The sequence below is a fragment of the Anopheles stephensi genome, chromosome 3 (assembly GCF_013141755.1).
Source record: "Anopheles stephensi strain Indian chromosome 3, UCI_ANSTEP_V1.0, whole genome shotgun sequence".
NCBI lineage: Eukaryota > Metazoa > Arthropoda > Insecta > Diptera > Culicidae > Anopheles > Anopheles stephensi.
Genome location: NC_050203.1, coordinates 51,691,164 through 51,712,005, shown reverse-complemented (window position 1 = coordinate 51,712,005; position 20,842 = coordinate 51,691,164). Strand labels below are relative to the sequence as shown.

General features: G+C 45.1%; 2 protein-coding genes across 4 annotated transcripts in view; both read left to right on the top strand.

The window, feature by feature from the left end:
• Window positions 1-159: 159 nt before the first annotated feature.
• On the top strand, window positions 160-7,596 carry LOC118514575 (RNA-binding protein Rsf1). 2 transcript variants are annotated; one of them, XM_036061577.1, is made up of 3 exons: window positions 160-686; window positions 4,718-5,025; window positions 5,177-7,596. In XM_036061577.1, the coding sequence occupies exon 3, from the start codon at window positions 5,253-5,255 to the stop codon at window positions 5,931-5,933; it is 681 nt and encodes a 226-aa protein (XP_035917470.1). In that variant the 5' UTR covers window positions 160-686; window positions 4,718-5,025; window positions 5,177-5,252; the 3' UTR covers window positions 5,934-7,596. The 2 variants fall into 2 exon arrangements, with proteins under 2 accessions (XP_035917470.1, XP_035917469.1); XM_036061576.1 differs by having other exon boundaries at window positions 4,718-7,596.
• Window positions 7,597-9,842: 2,246 nt separating this feature from the next.
• Window positions 9,843-20,842, top strand: part of LOC118514505 (protein bark beetle) — a 28,176-nt gene continuing 17,176 nt past the window's right edge. For both annotated transcript variants that reach the window (XM_036061441.1, XM_036061440.1), the window contains exons 1-2: window positions 9,843-10,209; window positions 17,737-18,625. In XM_036061441.1, the coding sequence (XP_035917334.1) occupies window positions 18,122-18,625 (504 nt within the window). In that variant the 5' untranslated portion in view covers window positions 9,843-10,209; window positions 17,737-18,121. The remainder of the gene's footprint in view (window positions 10,210-17,736; window positions 18,626-20,842) is intronic.

Below are 20,842 nucleotides of genomic sequence, written 5' to 3'. Positions count from 1 at the left end.
ATAAGAGAATTGTTATTAATGACCCTTTCTGACTGAGCAGCAAATTAATTACGAAAAAACTCATTATTTTCTCGTTTATTTTGTGTATATGAAACGTCTGAATGTAGCCGACAGCCAGTGAGCGTTGTGTAGAGATGAACCCCAAACCCAGCAAAGCTGACAGTGTAGACTTACTTGCCATACGAAAGTTGAAGGAGACGGTCGACGTTCGATAGTGCTCCGCTAAAATTAAGTAAAAAGTGCATACAAATCTCACCAAACAGTGCAAAAACATAAAGTGAACTTATAAACACCACCCGCGAGTCATCGCTCGCTATCCGCCCCAGCGCAAATCCACACCCGTTGCGAACAAAATCAGCGGTGAAAAACAGTGCATCTGTGCAACAGCGAAAATCAACGCCATCTTTTTTTCCCACTCACGGTGGTGCGCATTATCGATTTTTCACCGACATACGGGTACAGCTGCCACCGATCGGCACTGCTTCCGGAGAGCACTTTTCATCAAACAGCGAAAAGCAAGATAAACCTCGAAGTTTCTGCAAAATCTGTCCCAGCCACCCGTCGATTCTGCCTACGGCCGCCTTCGACGACATCGAAATATTAAACTCCGCTACCCGTTACCACCACGCTCGCCATTAAGCCGTCCCGCGCCCGCCCACGACGTTAATCGCCCACCCACGACGACGGTAACCATTTCCACCACCAAAAAAAAAAAAACGCAAAATCTAGTTTTTTCTCTTCGTTCGAAACGCCCGACAACACCTGAACTTTTTCCTCTGTATGATTTTGTCCCTTCAAACAACCGTAAACCACCCGCCTGCTCCTCGATTAAATGCAAACATATAAAGCCAAGGAAAACTGCAACAATCCCATACCCAGCCCTCTCTACTCACATCATCCACTGTGCCGCTTGCTGTAGCGAACAAAACACAAATCCGAGATAGAAACGATGAATCCATCTTCGAATTCAAGATTCGAAGGACGCAGCACCGTATATAGCGGTGGAAAAGAGCTCCTAAGTAGAGGATTTTCAGTCCAAAAATGAACTTTTGCAACTGATGAAAACAGAAATCCCCGTAACTGCCGAGGGGGATATGTTCTTAAAATAAAGGTCCGTTGAGAGCTATTGCCATTTTCCCGGTCACATGCAGTACATATTCATAAAGTCAGGAATAGGGTGAGGCCGGGACCATTCGTCTTCATATCTATTTTTTAACCTTAATGCGTTATGCAGCGCATTCGAAGAAAAATGAAGGTGTGTGTGTGCCCGCGCGCACGCGCATGCGCAACACGAACCACAAACTGCTCGAAACCGTGTAAAAAATGAAATTATTTTCGGACGTTAGCTTTTGTTTTGTTCCCCTTTTGCATTATTTTGTTACTTTGTTAACGGTAGTCGCGCGTGTTGCACTTGGAACTCTTTCTTCTGTAATTGGCTAAACACCTTTAAATCGTTCCTCGTTTCAATTTTTCAACCACCTTCCTCTGCCTTTTGGGCAATGCTGCTGGCAAAGAGGAGGAGTAAAGAAATCTATTTTCGAACCACCAGCACACATCCTCAGCATGCTCTGCGTGTTACCATAGTTGCGGCGTTTTCCGTCACAGATGATTTAATGAGCGGATTATTTCGTGTAAAGAGCGGTGCATTGGTTTTATTTTCGCAACGTATGATGATGCTGGCTGGTGAGTGTTGACTTGGACCCGATGGAACGCACCGGGTGCGGCAAGGAAATCCATCGCGAAGGATGATTGATTGTATGGAGCAGCGGCTTACTACGAACGAAACAGATGTTCCAACAGTGTGGCCAGTCGAATTCCTGGCTGGCACAAGTTCACACCCATGAGCTCTACTTTTCTTCAGTGAGATTCAGTTCTATCCAACGGTTGCTGCTCGCTTGAATGATCTTCGAACACATGCACACACACACTACCCACCTATGGGTTTGCAAAATCAAAGCCCTCGGACCCAGGGGGTTTAAGCGAAACTGCCCAACCAATGCTGTTGCTGCCTTTCCTTCGACTATCGTTTTCCCTACGGCTATGCTTCTTCCGTGTTGATACGCTTCTTCAATGCTTCTCTCCACCCACGAATAATGGGCACAAAAGGACCAAACCCCAGGCAAAGAATCGTCACGATACGAACGAAGAGACCGAAGAGTGCAAAATCCACCCTGCCGCTAATACAACACGACGCGCGATACTTGTAATCTCAAGCCAGGACTACTTTAGAGCACCCAACGACCCAAGACCGTGTGGAAGAACACTGTAGTACTACTGTTCGGCGCATCTATCTTTTCCGTTTCCGTTCTGTTATCGTTTCATCGAGTTTTGTTTGCGTTTACTTTCCTCCGACTGGCAACGACGACAATGCAGACGATTCAGCGAACACACGCGACCGTATCCTAACGCCACCGTACTCAACAATGCATGGTGTTGGAAGAACGCGCTTGTGCACATAGATCAGAAAACGTATATCTCTTCCCCCGTAGAAAGCAAAACCCGGCAAACACACGCACACACACCAAAAAAAAAAAAAACGAAACAAATCGCGCCAAACGCCAACCGCGCAAAACCTTCATCATCCATCAGCGCCAGAATTCGAATCACGTGTGTGCTTTCTGTACCACCTCCTATCCCCACTCTCTTTATATCTGCATCATCAAAATCTGAGTGCATAGCTCTTCAAAACAAAACCAAAAAAAACTTACTAATCACCTTCGATTACCACCAAGGTTCCTGCTGTTGTGCTTATCTCGCTCGGAACGAGTACAAACGTGCGCGCGCACACATACGCAAGCGTGTCCTTAACACATGTTCCGTGCTGGACATGCTTACGAGATCGCCGACGCTACACCCTATATGTAGCCCTTTACCAGCCTCCAATCGAACCGGCATTTGATCGGCATTTTTGTGCACTAAAGAAGAAGAAAAACCAAAATCTCTCCGAGAAGATGCTACAACAACAGGAGCAACAATTAATAACGCCAAGCGCGCTCTATCTGACTCTCTCTCTCTCTCTGTCTTCAACCACGCATATGTTCTTCAGTTTCGTTCGACGTATTGGTTTTTCTTCGCAAAAATCCACGCACTTTTAAAAAGCAACAACACCGTCCTAATCAACGATCGTTCCTTGGATAAAGTAGAAATGTTTGTGTTCCACGTGTTTTGCGTCTAAATAATACGTAGAGGCTGATGTTTGCAAGACGAATTTTAAAAATGTTCATGTTCCTTGTAAAAGTGTCGTAGCGTTCGTTTTGAAAGCGCCAGATTAGATAAACTAATTATCTCGTGTCTGCATGTGGTTAGGGACCGTCCTTTGGTATAATACTACCAACAGCTGTAATCTGCTGCTTGAGCACGAACTTCGTTTTTGTTTTTTGTTTCCATAACGTATGCATTTAAAACATAGACTGATTTTCACGATGCTTAACGCAAAGCGACTGTGTCCTGCTGAACGAAATGGACAAAACTGTCTTATAGGAAAAAGATCCTGGGCACCCACAAGTGTTGTGTGCTCATAAAAGCTGAAAGCAGAAACTAAGAATGTGAAGGATTTGAAACTTTGTTCCAGGATTTTTAAGATCCGAGAAAACGGTGAAGAATATCTTGTACAAGATAGAAATTGTTGTACAAAACTACGGCTTTTGTGAAAAATATCTATGAAGCGGTGGGCTCGTCATGGAACGACTCCCAATTGTCTTTAGCAGGGATCAAAAGATTTACTTAGGGCAACCTCTACCGGAGGACCTTATCCATTCATACTGTGTCCAAAAAGAATTAGCAGCTAATAGCTAAGACTCAGAAAGCGCTGAAAACTAAGAACATTTCTTTTTAATATATTCATGGCCAAAGATGCAGCACGGAGGTGGAGGAGTGCAGCCATGGACCGTGTTTCCTGGAAACGGATTGGACACTAGGATATGTCTTTAAGACGTGCTCCATAGGAACAGACCAAGAAAGATGAAAAATATCTACAGCTTGTTGCCGCATGGTGACTAGGAACTGGATGGTAATAGTTTTATGTAGAACGCTTCTTGAACGGAAGTGTCGAGACAAAATTCATTAATTGAGTTATCTCTTGTTGTTTAACTTGAATCGCTGTGCAAAGTTAGTCTATATTTTCTTAATGCATACGTTAGGTCCACGTTTTCTTTTAAATTTTCAAGTCCAAGTTCGAACAAAATAACATTCAGTCCTGTTTTTAAATATGATTATTATCATATGTGTGTTGCATACACATAACCATTAGTACCGTCTATTGCATGCTTATAGTACCCATCCTTAAGAAAATCCTGAGCTAAGGTTGCAAAAAATTGGACGAAAAAGAAGTGTGCTAAAGAGGATGCAACAGCTTTTAATTTGTCCCTTTATTATCTCCATCACCACTGTTATAATCCCGTCTGAAATTAGAAACATGCGCGTTTTCTTTGAATAATTGCCAATTACTGATACGCGTCATTAGTAGCGAATAGGAAACGCAAGAGTCCGGAACATCCGCTCCGTTTTCACCTCTTCATACCATATCGCTGGCATTGCTTAGAATTCCTTAGAAATCTGAAGCCCAATTTATTAAAAAAAAAAACACTACGATCGCAACACTTTTTCCACCCAACAACCAAACCAACCCGACAACAACAAAAAATCATCATTCCTACTTAGCCATTGTCTTACAAGTAATCTATTTCGCTACGAACCACTATTCTGATCAATTTCACAGTCAAACACGTCGATGAACTACTACTACTGCGCTACTACCTCTACTACTACTACTTCCTACCACACATAATCGACGAGAAAGAGAATTTGTGTGAGTGCGACTACAACGCCCGCATACTGGCTGCGGTACACTACGACGATCGTCTGCGACCTCTACCGGCAAAACTGCTCGTAGCCGCCGATTTGTCTGCGTGTTCAGAGAGAGAAAGATAGAGAGCGAGCGAAGCGACACTACACTTCGTCCGTCAGCGCATCCTTCGATTGTCGTCAGCGCGCGTCATCTCCTACGCGGGGCGATCCTGTTGTGGCGTAAGCAAATAGCGAAACATATTTAGTGGGCGATCCTCATATACGTATTCTGTGTGTGTGTGTTTGCGTGAGCGCGTTTGGGGGTAAAGAGGGGAAACTGTCTAAACCAAAGAAACAACAACAACAACACTGTTTGATTTGATTTAAACAGCGTCTTACAAGCATCAGCAACAAGCGAGCAGCAAGCGACGAACCCCCCCGCCGAACGACCGACACATCGCAACACAATGGGCGATCAGAAAGGCACACGCGTCTACGTCGGCAACCTTACCGATAAAGTGAAGAAGGAGGATCTCGAGGGCGAATTCACCAAGTACGGTAAATTGAACTCTGTCTGGGTAGCTTTCAATCCACCAGGTTTCGCGTTCATTGAGTTCGACAACAAGGAAGAGGCGGAAACGGCCTGCGACAATCTGAACGGTCAGGACATCCTCGGTTCGAAGCTGCGCGTCGAAATTTCCAAGGGCCGGCGGAATCCGCGCGGCGCTTCCCGCGGGTTCCGCGGACCGCCGGGCCGTAACGGGGGCAGCGGTGGCGGCAGTATCGGTGGAAGCGGTGGTGGGGGCAGCTTCCGGAATGGTTCACGCGGCGGCTTCCGGGACGGTGGTTCGAGCTATCGAAGCGGTAGCAGCGGTGGCGGCGGCGGCGGCGGAGGTGGCAGCTTCCGTGGAGGCAGCCGTAGTTCGGGCCGGTTCGACGGTGGGTACGGTAGCAGCGGCGGCGGCGGCGGTGGTGGTGGCGGCCGCTCGAGCGGTGGCTACAGCCGCGATGGTGGCCGCGACGGTGGTTACGGTAGCAGTGGTGGAAGCTTCGGTGGTGGTGGTTACGGTGGCGGTGGCCGTAGCAGTGGTGGCGGTGGTGGACGCTTCCGTTCACGGTCTCCGGTCGGTGGTCGGGGTCGGTATTAGAAAGATCCGAGCGACCGACACCGTTCCGCGAATGGACCGCGGGGCAAGCGCACACGGACTCCTCCCCCTCCTCCCCCCAAGACCCAAGACACACACACTGCTGGCGTGCATTCCCATCGCTCAAAGAGAGTTGGTTTTTGTTTTGGTTCGATTGTCTCGTAAATACCTTTGGTTTGGTTAGGAGAGTCCGAAAAAGGTGATGGACACAACAAATGGCCAATGATGGAACTAAAGAACAATTTCAAGTAGCATTTAAGTCACAAGGAAAGCGCCGAACAACAAACACACATGTATATTATATATGAGCAGGACACACAGCAAGCCATCATCAGCGTTCTGTTCTTCGCTGTCGTTTAATGTGTCCCTATAGGGCTAGGGAAACTATTCAGTCGAATAGGACAAAGATTTTTAAGATACAATGCTGTGTGTAGGTAAGGTACACAGGTATCGTGCCGGGTAACATAATTCTCATTGCGTTTCTTAAGTTCCTTTTTAGTTTCTTTTAGTTAACCATCCTTCACACTCGACCTGTTAGTGTGGAACAGTATGAAAATCCCCAACTTAACGTCTCGAAAACTTGCAATCTGTATTTAGAACCTTAGAACAACACATTCGCTTCTCACTGGTATGAGAAAGCGAAAACGCATATAGAATAGTGTAAGGACATTCATGTTGTAAACATTTGTCATAAGCGCCACAAAAGTAATAAGAACTATCCATCCTATTATTAAAAATGAAAGTAATGTAAATCAGTCTGTAAACCAGCCCACAATTAAGAACTATAAAATGAATTCATCCTCCTACTCGAATATATAAAGATCGTTTCCCCCGCTTTTGTTTGCATTGAGTCGCTAATGTGTTGAAATTTGGGATGTAAGAAGCACTTCCACAACCAACAGGTTTGATAACGAATCAGTCTTTCGTGTGCGTACCACCAGCAAACCTTTTCCAAAAGCAATACAACGACAGAGGGAAGATAGTTGTCTTTAACGAGGAAGCACACCAACAGGTGAAGGATACACACGTTTCTAAGCCAATATACGTTTTGTGTGCGTTTTAATAGCGCCGCACGAAGGAGAGCAACTCTCTGCTTAGTCAAGCCCGAATAACTTCCTAAAAAACACATTGGAAAAATAAATCTTTGCGAGCTGTGTGATGCGAAGTTATCAACAAAAGCAATAGCAAAACACGGAACACAAGGAGCATGTTTGTGCGTGTGTCTTTTTAACGTTAGTGGAAAGGATCAGTCTTTTAGGTTAGGATATTTATGTTTTGTGTGTTTATACTTCTGTCCCCGATTGTTCGTTTCTGCATTGTGCTCTCGAAGAGTCTTCGGTCTAGCTGGATCTCAGTAAAGCAAGGAAGCAAGGTTTGGGTATGTGCGCAATTGTGTGTAATACTTCTGTGGTAAACATTTTACAGCAAGTATCCTTACACCTACCACACTCACACTCACACACACACAAACACAAGCACTTTCGTACAAAAGAAAAGAAGGTTAAGAAACGGTGTAGCAGTGCTTAATTCTTCTATACACTAGTTATGGAAAAAAAGATTATCTCATACTTTTAGTGCATCACTCATTTTCTTCCTGAGTAAAATGAAACAACAGAAAAAAATGAAGAAAAAATAAATAAATTAAAACATAATACTAGAAATAGAAGTAACATTGGTGTGGTGTCTTTCATTGTCGTGCAAAAACTCTTAATGTAAAAGAAAGAAACAAATTTTAGATTTGGTTTTTGGATGCGCCTAGGCGGGTGGGCTAGTCATGCCATGAGAATGGCACCCGACGACCAAGCCCGTAAAGTATTTTCAGGTTGCTTTCCACCGGGACAGTGAAAACGTGGTAGGTCCAAATTGAGATGCAGTGATGGCGGTGATATGTTCACCAGAAAGATTGGTGGATTAAAAAAGCAGACGATAACACTCCCGAGATGACACAAAAGGCCGAGACAGAAAAGTGATTTTATCGTCTCATAAACAGGTAAGTAAGATTTTTGTTGAAAATTATCATGTAAATAGCTCAAAAAAGTTCAACTTAAGATGAATTACACAACTCAGCTTTCAGTTTCCATTCAAGATTGACATGATAATTAATTTTGTAGTAAATTTTTCCATGGAGAGGATACAGAGGCCTTCTTGGAAAGTTACAGTATTTATTAGGTTTAGGAATTGGGTGACTATAATCCAGATTACTTGCATCTTCTTCTTCTTACGTGTCTCTACAACCTCGAGAGGTCTTAGCCTGTAAATTCTGGCGTTCTATGACTTCATTTTACCCGTAGATGGATAGTCAAGTCCTGCCTACGGGGAGGTGGTCTGGATGGGATTTGAACCCTGGTTCTGTCTTGTGAAGACAGTCGCCGCTATCGCCACCGGACCGCTCCAAAATTTATGGATTACTAGCATGCTGATGGTTTTTTGGGGCGGTCCGGTGGCCGAGGCGACAACGGCGCCAGTCTTCACACGGCAGGGCCGGGGTTCAAATCCTATCTAGACCGCCTCCCCGTACGTAGGGCTGACTATTTTACTACGGGTAAAATTAAGTCACAGAAAGCCAGAAATGGCAGGCCGAGACCTCTCGAGGTTGTAGTGCCAAGGAAGAAGAAGAAGAAGCATGCTGATGGTTATTTTCAAACTGTCTAAAATGCATTCAGGGCGGTCCGAAAACCGTGGCGGTCGCGGTGTTGGTCTTCACACAGCACGACCGGGCGACCCCAGTGGAATCATCCAGCCACCCACGGTATCCTGGACTAAATATTTAACTAAGTCTAAAATAAATGCCAAGGGAAGTCTGTACAGGGTGGCCAGGACCGCTAGAGGTTTTATCCACTATTTTAAAAATAGAAACTAAAAAGAGTTCCAAGCAGTGGGTTGTCCGAGTTATCCGCTATCAATCTAATCAATCGCTCGGAATTTTAAGATTTAGATAAACAGGGTCGGAAGTTCAGATTAGTTCTTAATCACCATCGTTACACCCAACGCTCTCATCTTTAAAATGTCGGCCCACGACACCAAGATAAATCGGAGTCATTACGACCCTTGCATCGAAAAGTTTGGAAACCCCTGCCCTGAACGATACGAAGAGTTTGACACACCTGCACATTTCAGCCAGCTCTATTTTTACTCCAGCCGTTGCCGGTTCCGTTTCGCTTGACCTCATTTGAACCTATCCTGCGCTGCCAACCACCACCGCCACCACCACCATCATTACGACACACCTGTGAAAAGGAAAGGACATCACGGACATAGAACTCGCCCAGGGACTTTACGCGTCCGTTTTGAGGTTTACCTTCGTCCGTTTATTTGAACGCGTGTGCGCACGACGAACCACAACATAAAGGCGGTGCTTTCATTAATGACCCGGCACAGACGGGGTCGTTGTGTTTGCTAGCTACCAACACATTCAAATTTATATATGTGGTCCCGGTGAAGACACATTATGGGTTTTGGAAAACAATTAGAATACACATTACAAGATAACACACCACCGGCCGTGGTATGGTGATGATTCCGTAGATTAAACTGATGCACTTGCACCTCGTCTGTGCCACACTGTAGTAGGTCGAAATGCAACAGCGCACACGATGACGTGATCCAGTGCTTGCTATGATGCGGTTTTGTCTCACCCCATTGCAACCCCGTCCGTTTGGTGTTTGCTCACCCTCTCTCTCTCTCTCACTCGGCCCCTTTTGTTTCTCATTTTCTCTCTGTAGAGAACAACAACCCCCAACCCATGAGGAAAAGCACACAAACATGGGGTCGAATAGGCTCGGGGGGGGAGGTTTAAGCCCCTACTAAGCTACCCTCGGACGCAAAGAGAGAGAGAGAGAGCGAGCAAAGCGCTATTATGCTCAGCACGGCCGTGCTTGGGTCCGTGTGCAGTACGTAGCATAGCGTAACGTTACTTCGGTTACTTCAGTGAAGCGGTGCGTACGTACCTGACGGACGGTGGTTCTGTTGTTCGCGCGAACTGGCTGCTCCGGCCTGTCTGTTAGTGTGTGTCATCCCAAGACGGTAGACACCTTCCCGACTGTGTGCTGTTGTGCCTGCTGTAGTATTGTAGTTTCTTTGCACGTTGTCGCGACCGCACCCATCACAAAGCGTTGTTTCGAACGTGTAACGGCCGTGACAGCAACTTACCTGTCGACGGTTACTACGTCATCGTAGAAAGGATATCGAAGAAGCGCAACCGCAATCAAAACGAATCCGTCAACTGTGTCGTGTCGCAGCAAGTGTATAAAAGTGTTCTAAGCGGTTTCATAAGTTCAAAGTAAGTTCCATCGTCCATCTTTAATCGATTCTTCACCAATCCCCAAGAAAAGGGGTGAAAAGGGGATGAGAAAGCATCTTCACTGTGTGTGCGCCGGGCAGTCGGAAGGGGTGGAATGGTTTTGTTAGTTACAGCGGGAACGGGAGACGTGGGGGAGCTGTGTGTATGTGTGCGCTTTTTTATTGTGTTATGCTTCATCCCGATACCTGGTGTGCACGGTGTCACGGTGGTGTGTGTATTTCTGCGGTCAGTTACGAAGGTGGCTCTCTTTCTCCATCGCCCCCCTTTTCCGTGCTGCATCAGAGTGAGATGGTGCCAGAACAGGTTTCTTATGATGTCGGAATGTTGTGTGTACTAGTGGCGATCAACCGTGGTCCAACGTGTTTTGGGATCCCCTCTGCTGAAGGGTCTCTCTGTATTCAAGCGTCAGTGTGTGTGTGTGTGTGTTTGTTGAAGATGAAGTAAAAGATAAACCGAAACGAGAAGAAATCTGGAAAAGAACGCCAAAGTGACGCCGCCAGTGATCCAACGAAAAAAGAGCTTTGGAAGTTAGTTGTTTACGTTGCTTGTCAAGGGCCTTACCGAGAGAGAGGGTTCGTCGCTTAGTGTATAAATCTGCCCCGATAGTAAATTGCATCGTGTCGTGTTGTGTTGGTAAAGAAATTGGTGTTTCACGATTTCACAATCCACCAAACAAAGCCCTTTTTCGGAATGTGTGCTGCAAACCATAAGTAATTTTACCCCGCCATCCCTTCCCTTAAATCACACCCCCCCGTGGGGTCCGTGTGGCACACCCGTAAAAGTGATTTAAACTGCAGGGTGAGAATGACGGGGTGGGGTGTAGTGCAAGCGTTATAGCGCAGTGTGGCTAAGTTATGCCGAGGTTTGTTTCGCACAGCTTCTCTTTGTGCAATGTCCCGCAATGTCCCGCCATCATCAGTCCTGACCTTGGTGGCGCCAATCTTGGATCGATTGTCGGTGTGAGTCACACGCCGACATGACATATGCGCGCGGTTCGAGCATCGCAGCAAGTCGGCAGTAGTGGTGTAGTAAGGGTTGCCATGGGGATTTCACGAATCTGGGTCGTTGCGCATTTGCCAGAGTGTCCAGAGCAATAAATAAAAACGGAAAATCAATGGCGACGTGAGGTGTCTACTGCGGCGTAATGGATGGTTCTTACAGCTGATTTGGGAATGCGTGTCCTTGCATGGCCGTTAAGAATTCGTTGCAGAGCTGGGAACGACGAAGAACAAAGGATTAAATAGTGGAAAAGTTTATTGAAGGCAGTCAGTTATTTAAACTGTTTGAAATTTGAAAACTTTAAGCGAAGTTTGTTTTATTGATATTTATTTAACTTCCACGTATTGATTCGGTAAACAAAACTATTTTATTTAAAAGAGGAGCCTCAACAAGTAAATAATATAGGGATTTGATAAATGCGATGGATCTTTTGAATCTATCAAAGAAATGTTTCAAATGGATAGTGGAGTATTGCTAGTCAGTTGTGGAACTTTGCAATCATAGAATGGAATTTTACTAATAGTTTAATATGCGACTGTGCAATTTTACAATTTCATATCAAGGCTGTTGATTAAAGAACTAGTTCTTAAAGTAACTTTTCCTATTAATTTTCCCGGTAAATCCGTCCGATTATGAATGAACGCCCTATCACGATGTAAACAAGCGATCTAATAATATTTTGTAATTGTACCGCCTGACAGAGTTGGTCTAGACAATCGACAGAAAATCTAGAGCTTATTTTAAAGTAAAGCGTTTGAAATATCCCCTAACTGTATGCAATGTTCCATTATATGGTTGAATGCTATATGAAGTTCCAAAATGGGTTTGCAATATTCCATTATCCATTTAAAACATTTCCTTAAAGTGTTTGGCATTTAGTTTGGCAACTGTTTTACATTTTTACCCAATTCTCTCATAATCCATAGTATTTCCATTTGATAGTAAAGCATAAAAATAGATTCCTCTTTTCCAAATGCCATCCTCTAAAACCCTTGATTTTGTGTTATTTTTTCGTTTAGTAACGTCAACCCCGGTGGTGGCTTTCCCTTTTCGTCTACCGCTTTTCCCCATCGCATTTTCGCGGCAAACCTTTTCACTTAGTGAAGCAAAAACAAAAGCCACCCCAAGCGCAAGGGTGGAAGTAGCTTTTGTGTGTGTGTGTTTGTGCGGAAATGGTTATTGTTTCGGAATTTTCCCGTTGTTTGCCACGAAAACCGCCACGGAAACGTGGATGGTGGTGGCAGAGGAAGGCAATCTGTGAAGCCAGTACCGGTACCGAACCAGCCGGTGGAGGCAGAATTGTTTGCAGCACTTCTTTGTACACATGGACATGTTATGAAAGCTTTGCACAACACCCCGTTACTGGCCTTCATCGGTTCTTTGCTTTATTTTAAAAGCCTGCTAAATTCAAAACAAAGCGATGGTCAAACAAATTAGAGAAAAAAGGCGGGTTTTGTAAATTGTTTACCTCTTCTTTGTAACAATTAATTGAAAGATCATTTGGTGGCGATCGTTTGAACACACGAAGCTTCCCTACCGGTTAAAGCGGTTCATTCGAAATTCCATCCCAACGTCGCCGTCTTCTCTCACGGCATAATGACGAAGGCAATTTAAAGAAACAAGTTTGCTACGTCCGTGGTGTTTGATAATTGCGCATGCAAAGTGGGCTTTGTTGCAGGAGAACAGCGCGTCCTGGTTTGCGTCTGTGCGCGCCCAACGATCGTTCGATGAGGTGCGCAACAAGGAATGCAACGACGAAACCGAAGGGCGAACGCGGGGTTCGAAAGGAAGCGAAGCTTACCTTAAGGGGTTGGCTTGAAAACACGTTTCAAGAACGTCTCGCGGACGGCGGAGTCTCCCTTGGGCGCAAGCCGTTTGTGGCTTTCGTCCCTTCGTTTATCGAGCTGTTTCTTTCCTCGTCGTTCTCGTCTTAAGATAGCTTGTTGTCGATTTCAACGGCTTCTTCGCTCGTTCTTTCCTCGCGCGGTGTCCAGCAGAACGATCTTAACAACATCGGGGCTGGGAATACATTAGTTTAAACGTTTAAAACACGTCCTTAGAAACCGTTGCCCGCTGAGCGATCTTTAACGTATTTTTACGCCATCTTGATCGAGTCTAGATTATACTGTCGGTAAAAGCAATACAATTTAAACGATTAATGTTTACATGTAGTTGAGCCTTGAAAAGGTGTGGGAAAGGTTGAAACGAAAATATGTTTAAACCCCTTGCAATTGTTTGTTTACGTTACAAGCGTCTAATGTAAGGCTTTTCAATACGATCCCCAAGATGGGCGAATGTCGTGAGACATTATGTCGTGGTGGTTCGATCATGTACACCCCCCACTGCACGAGACATTCGAGACACTAAAAAAAAAAACGTCGTCATCACCGAGGTCATTGGAGTCAGTTTTAAATTCCATCGTGTAGGCAGAGTCATGGACACGCTACATGCCACGGTTGATTCATCCCCTAGGCTGTTCCAACAGTCACCGTAGAAATACGAAGATAGCTGATGGACGATGGACGATACTATTACGGATGAGCGTCGTCACATATTGGAAAGGCTAGACGATAATTACTCATAGCGCGCTCATGCCTGTCCCAAGCCCCGGAGATGGCAAAGGTGACACATGGAGCGTCTGTGTGGCAATAATAGTAGCTTCAACTACTGATAGTTCTATAAAGACGCTCCACCTCTGTCCAAGAATAAAGAACCAACGATAACACATTCCGGCACGCACCAACCGCAGCGAGCGCTCCCTCCGACGGACGTCCCTTCCCGTACGCCTCGAAGTCACGAGGTGTTGGGTGTGGTTCAACGTCTTCCTGTTGGAAAGGTAAAGGCAGGGAAAGAAGAAATTGTACAAATTTGAGACACCGGACACATACTCTGGGGGTTTGCGTGCGTGAGAAGAAATATGATCCGCAGAGGTGGCATCCGCTGTCGATCGGATACGGGATGGCTTTAAAATGTCGGGGACGCATCACGTTCCGTGAAACACAAAATGTACATGGGAATCGATGTGAATTGGGTTGAAACTTTCCCCGAATCTTCGATATGCATGTTGTAAAACGCAGGTAGCAGGGCTGCACAGGGCTAATGTGGTGCGGAAATTATGCTAAATTTTCTAGCTGGTTCCGGCTAGTTTAGCTAAGCGTTTCTGGAGAATTTCATTAATTAAAACGTACAAGCATTTGTGTGGTTTCCTTCCTTCGTAGGGTTCATTAAGATTAGATCATTCAGCCTACCAATCACTCGCCAAACTGTAACGCTCAACAGCAAGTTAAGCATTAAAGTGTTATCTTTCCCTCATCTACTCGGCGTCGGCGAGATGTTACTTTCATCGTACATTTCCCACCCCGAAAAAAAGTCACCCGGCGAGTGGAGCAGCTTTTCTTTAGCTCATTGTTTGGATTTTTGTAAGCTTTTACTCTGCCGGTGGCGCGCTTTTCCTTCAGCTGCCCGATTTTTCCTTTGTTTCGATCGCGATAGTGTTAATCGTGATGAATACCATCGCAACAACATCGCTAAGTGCAGTCGGCACTACTCACTATTTGCTTTCCTTCCCTTATGTTTTGTTGGTTTTTTTTTTTTTTTGCAACCAAGTCTCGAAAGACTCACGAAACTAGCTGAACGAGTGAAACAATTTTCTTTCGCGTCAGGCAAGCAACGCGCTTTCTTTTCGGTTAAGCTAAAGTTCGTGAGTTTAACACGATTTTCCAACCCGGGTTTGGTTGGTTCTTCACTGCAGTTCGCCGATGGTCCCGAAACCTCAGCCGTCCATTGTCGTCCATTTTGGTTTATCGCGCGCGACTTTTGCGGTCTACGTGGAGTGCAATGAACAGACTTTGAGGTCAACGAAATGATGTCGGTTCAACTGGCATGGCTCCAGCAAAAAAATAGAGATGGTTGACGGACGGTGGTTTGATGCTGGAAATTGATTTTCCGCTGGAACGGTCAAGCGAAACTAGTGGAACGTTGGCGTTGAACTCCCCGGGAAGTTCGCTTTTTGCTTATCACCTTTCCCACCCGGCGCAATCTTGTCCTGTTCGTTAGCGAACGTTTGTCACCGTGGTGTCAACAGTAACCTAACCAAATCTTCTTCGAATGCTCAATCAATAGGTGAGCTTTTGGTTCCCCCCAAAACGAGAGTAGTTAAATTGGTTCACACAGAAAGAGAGATATAGCCACCTCCTTTTTTCGACCCAGCACATCTAACTGAAAGATAAGTGACCAGGGAGAGCGTGAAGGAATGAAGAGTGATTCGAGTGATTTCATCACAATCACATCACCCGAAAAGCTTCGCGCCGGAATTCCACAATATTTATCCATTTGCTTCACACTTACCCACACACACACACAGCCATTTCTTTTTAGCGCCTCCAATCGTACCACAAAATGGAAGCCACGATTCGAGAGTACACTCCCGTTGCGCAGGGTTTCGTTCCATCTCGCATCACAAATCTTTCCTTCCGATTCCACTTTCAGGGAATGATATTTCTATGCCAGTTGCGTTCAAAATTGCATGATTGCATTATCAATTTTCCACGCGAGTTTTCTGTGTGCCCCATTTTCCGATTCAGGTTTTTTTTTTTGACTCCGGATCTGATCGCATGGAATCAGGTCAAACTAACACCTCCACTTCCCAGGTCGGAGAGCAGAGTGGATGCTTTAGGAAGTATCTTCACGTAACCCAGATTGTGGTGGAGGAAGATCTAAATATTCACTACCCAACAAAGTCTCAGTCCAACTCTCGCTACCCAGTGCCGGATCTCATTAGCCAGAAGCCAGAGATCTGCAGGTTCTCGAGCGGTGTAGACGACGCGTCAAACGTGCTGTCAATCATCGTAATCTTGCGCTCGTAGCGTTTGTCATTAGCAGACGCATGGACTGCGTTCGAGTGCCTGGGTGACTGGGAAAAAAAACTGTGGTGACAAACGTTAGTTGTTTGCCGATGAAGCTAGCCAACTGCATCGGGCAGAACGGATGGATGTAACGGATTTGGTGACGAATGGAAAAGCGATGATCTACATTGGGTAGCCGCTTCGCTGGTTAACCGTGTTCGCTTCCACACTGCGTGCTAATGGTTTGTCGCCTTAATGATGCATTGGCGTGTTGGAAAAGGGGGTTGTGCTTTTTTTCTCTCCTCAACCGTTTTCCAGCTCGGAAACTGTAGTTATTAGAGGGTGTTGAAGGTTCGATGGAGATGTCACTAACAATAAGAGCTATTCTCTGGTCTAGTTGTAAGATTACTTATAGTGTAAAGTGTCGTTTTAAAGGCCTTGAAGTGCTTCCATTAGGTGATCTAACGTAAGCTGCCATACTAAACTTGTGTGTTTAAAATCTTGTTTGTGGTGATATCTATGTTATAGCATATAAAGAAGCTTATTTTGTTCGATTTTTAAGGAAATGAAGTAGATGAATAAGAATTGTCCTCTAAGCAACTTTGAAGCTTTTATGCCTCTTCACGACCTTTCTCAGAACTTCGTAGCTTTCAGAGAAAATATGAAAAGTTCTTAATGATAGTTGAAAAGAAGCCAAAATTTAAGTATTTAATTTTTATTTATGCTAACTTCAAAAAAAAAAAATGGAATAAAAAGTATGGAGTGAATGGAAAATTTAACGATTGTTCTTGAGCCTTTTTGGAACCTCCCAATGACCCAATTATAACACTTGGTACGCTTCCGCTACCTAGAACAGCCTCCAATTAAACACCAAAGATGATTTGCATGAAAACTTCCTACAGCATCTTTTGCATGTACTCCACACCATTAAAACATAATCATTAATTTAGTAAAATGACATGCAATCCTTTCAAAAAGAATCTTGGGAACATCTTTTCCCTAAATTTAAATCTCACTCTAACGGATTGGATCAATTTCATTTCTTCGCGCACAAGATGGGAGGGAAAAGCTTTCTTCCGGGCCTTAATTTGTACTGTAAACACTACCCATACCGTACTGTGGGCTTCCGGTCAGTGCGGGTGCAGAGTAAATTACGAAATAGCTTCACCATTACCTTTCGCCCTACAGTGAGGTTCGCCCTGAAGCTCTGATTCCGTAAAAGGAGTGCCTTGCTTTTTTTTTTGCTTTCGCCTTCCAGTTTTCCCTTCAGCCGCATCAACATCAACCGTACAAAACCGGTTTTTTACTTCCATTTGGGGGAGGGGGGGGGGGGGGCATCTTTCTTACCTTACATCTTCAAGATCTTATGGCGTATGTTGTGTTTGGATCGGCGTGGCTCTGGAAGTCTTGCATCATAAACATCTCACACACCTCGGCGCTCGAAGTACCCGGCAGCGATTTGAAGGCTTCTCGGTGTTGTGCTGAGCTGAGTGTGTGCGTTACACTGTTTCTTTATCGTTCTCTCTGGAAAAGTGTGGGGTGCACTTATCGCATAAGGGTTGAATGTGTGTTGTTCTAACTACGTGCGACTGCCGCTACGTTATCGTATCGAGCGATCCATGTTTCTAATTTCTATCCTGTCTCTTTTCTCTCTCGCCACCAGGGAACGCATGCACACACAGCCCCATTCCGGGATAGGCAAGTGTGCGTTGCTAGTGCGAGTGTTGCAAGTGAACGACAACAAGTGTGACGCGGCTCGCAGTGTGTTTTTTTGTGGCGTAGAGTGAGGTTAGGGTTTTTATTGCGTTACGCGGTTGCTGGGTGATGCGATCCCGGATCCCATGGGAATGTTGGCGGTGATCATAAGCTGTACCGTGGGTGATCAACAATCGATAGCAAGTGTGTGTGTTGCGTATCAGCCAGGTGAAACCAAGTGATATACATAATCTCCCCTCGCGGAATATAACAAGGGAGACGACCGAGTGGTGGTGTACTAGCTGGCGGAGGTGTATGTGTGTCAGCGACGTGCTGTGAATCAGTGCTAAACCATGAAAAGCCACAGTCGTGCGCGGACTGTGAAACGTTGGAAAAATCGTCTAAAATGGCGATCGCTGGAGGTGTTCCCGGTGCTGACCGTGTTGTTGGTGCTGCTGGCAGGTGTTACTGTGCCGGGCAAGTGTCAGGAAGAGGATGTGGAAGTGTTCGACGATCAGCACCACCATCCGGATCGTGATTATGAGCATGTGCCTGCACCGAGCAGTAAAGAAATCATCACCAACCACATCGTACCGGACCACGGCGATGTGGAAGGTGCTGCCGGTGATTCACACTACAAGGAGGGCGGCGAACAGGACGGTGCCGGCGCCCGGTACACCGAGATCGGGGGCGATGTGGTGCTGGGCGAGAAGGTTCTCCGGGCGTCCGAGAGTCCTTACTCGATGCGCACTGACCTGGAGGTTGAACGTAGGGCGCGACTCATCATCGAGGCCGGCGTAACGATCCACTTCGCACCGATGGTCGGCATTACGGTGCGCGGCTCCGTCGTGGCAATGGTAAGGGCCGATCAACTTTTGCTTCACTGTTTGCTTCTACACTTATCTTATCTCTCACCCTTGTTCCCTGGACCCTGAAAGGGGGGGGGGGGGAACTTCCTCCCCCGTTTCGTCCAACGGGGTTGAGCAATGTTTGATTAATTCCACCTGTTTCGTTTACCTTACCCTGATTACCGAGTCGACCGGGTGCTTCCTCAACAGTGAGAGTGTTATCAACGACACCTTCTCAACGTGCGTACGGCAAGGCAGGGTTGAAATTTAACCTGTCCGTAGACGAATTTTATCTCTTCGTTTTGTATGTGTTTACCCTCAAATAAATGAACAGGTTGTACGCAAATAACTTTTTTGTCGATCCCGGGGCGTGCCACTTTTGCATTCAAGAATTCACAGAATGTGGACACAATGAAAGCGAAAGGACTTTAAGTTTACCTCACGAAATACGTTAAAAAAGCGTGTGTAAATATTGTTGAACTGATCTGATTCAACATACATAGCGTTATCAGTAGTTGTATCGAGAAGAAGAATGGTTTATTTACAAACTCTCTTGAGCACAACAGATGTTACATTGATGGGGAGGATATTGAAGGATGTCTTACGCTTTACACGGAGACTTTCGCAACATATTTTTAATTATCTCTGTTGAACTTGACATGAACGAGATGTTGTTTGTGAAAATTGCTAGACTCTAAGTAGACTCTATGTTAGTTAGAAATGCTTCAAACATGAATTATCTTTTTCATTTTCAAATATGAGATTTTTTCTCGAAAATATGAGTTCATAAAATTCTAACCGTAAAATCTGGGACTGCTTCTGGGCTGAGGGATCCGAGGGCTTCAAAGCGCTTTAAGAGGTATTCTCCTGTAAGCTTGTGATGAGGTCTTGGGAGTCTCGTTCATCTAGAGGGCCCGGAACTGCATAGGAGACCTCGTATAGTATCTCTACGTGGGCTTTGACTCCGTTCCAGTCAAGAAATTCAAGGTGTTAGGCGACCCCAACTTTCATCCTGCTTAGAGGCTTAATTCGCCATTGTAGAAAATAGCTATTCAGAATAGACCAGGTACCAATGAACCTGGTGCTCACCAATCTCGCACCAACAACCATTCGTCCCAACGATACCATGGCCCAGTTCCATGGGGTTGCAGAGTTAATCAGTTCCGTCACGCGTCGATCCACTTTGAAAACTTTCCAGGCCCAGTGACGTTTACGTGTTCGCTAGCTGCCGGTCAAAAAGAGTTCATCATTCTTGGGCACATCTTCCTGCTCTTCTGACGAGACTCTGCTATGCAGCCAGAAAGTGCCTGAAAATCATTCGAGCAACGTTCAAGGTACAATCGTTTCGGGCATCGTTCCATGAATGATTTCCACCCTGTGGAACGATCACCGTACACGGCAAAGTATTCTTAAGAGATTCCGTTAAGATATGGATGGAAGTGGCTAATATTCTTTCGCAACAGATCCCCACCCGAAGCGCAAAGCATGAAATTATTCACACTTTATTGTGAGTTTGGGCACGCGCATCACCGACAATCTCAAGTCCCCAAGCCGAGAAGAATCCCGGATACAGTTTGCCTCCAAAATGGTGGGTTGTTCACGCGGTGTAGATACATTTTAAATTATAAAATTAATTAATTAGACGAAGCGCAGTGGCGAACTGAGGGTACGATCGAGCGGTTGAAGTGAGCTCGATTTAAAGAATGAGCGGACGTTCGCATTGAAGGCAGACACACGACACGATCGGACGACGTTTATCACTTACGATGTTGTTGTTGCGAAACTTCATTCTTGTGGGGCGTAGAGCAATGAAATGTGATCTTTCCCGTATGGTGGTGATTATTAGATTAAAACAGGCCGCTCTTGATTAACCCTTGGGGTTAACTGTTGCGAGTAATAGAGCAAATCCTTTGAAGGAAGCGTCTGGTTTAAGGGGTTAATTAATTTTGTAATAATTACCGTATGGTGGATATAAGTTTCAGGTCATTTTTCCTTAATTATTTTCTATCTTTTTTTTAATTAATTTAAATTAAAAGTGTTGTACTGACAGTGCCAGGTAATAATCTGCAACCGGAATTGACCAGCTTTTCCATCCAAGCAAATAGTTATAAATATAAACACTTTCTTTACAATTTTTCAAATTATATAAAATGGTGTACATAAAAAGTAGCACTTTTCCATGAATGCCTTCCTATCGGCATTTTTATTTTCTCTCCAAAATAGCTT

Bases quoted from the DNA above. Each gene is read 5' to 3' on its own strand.
- LOC118514575 (XM_036061577.1), top strand. From the start codon at position 5,253: ATGGGCGATCAGAAAGGCACACGCGTCTACGTCGGCAACCTTACCGAT.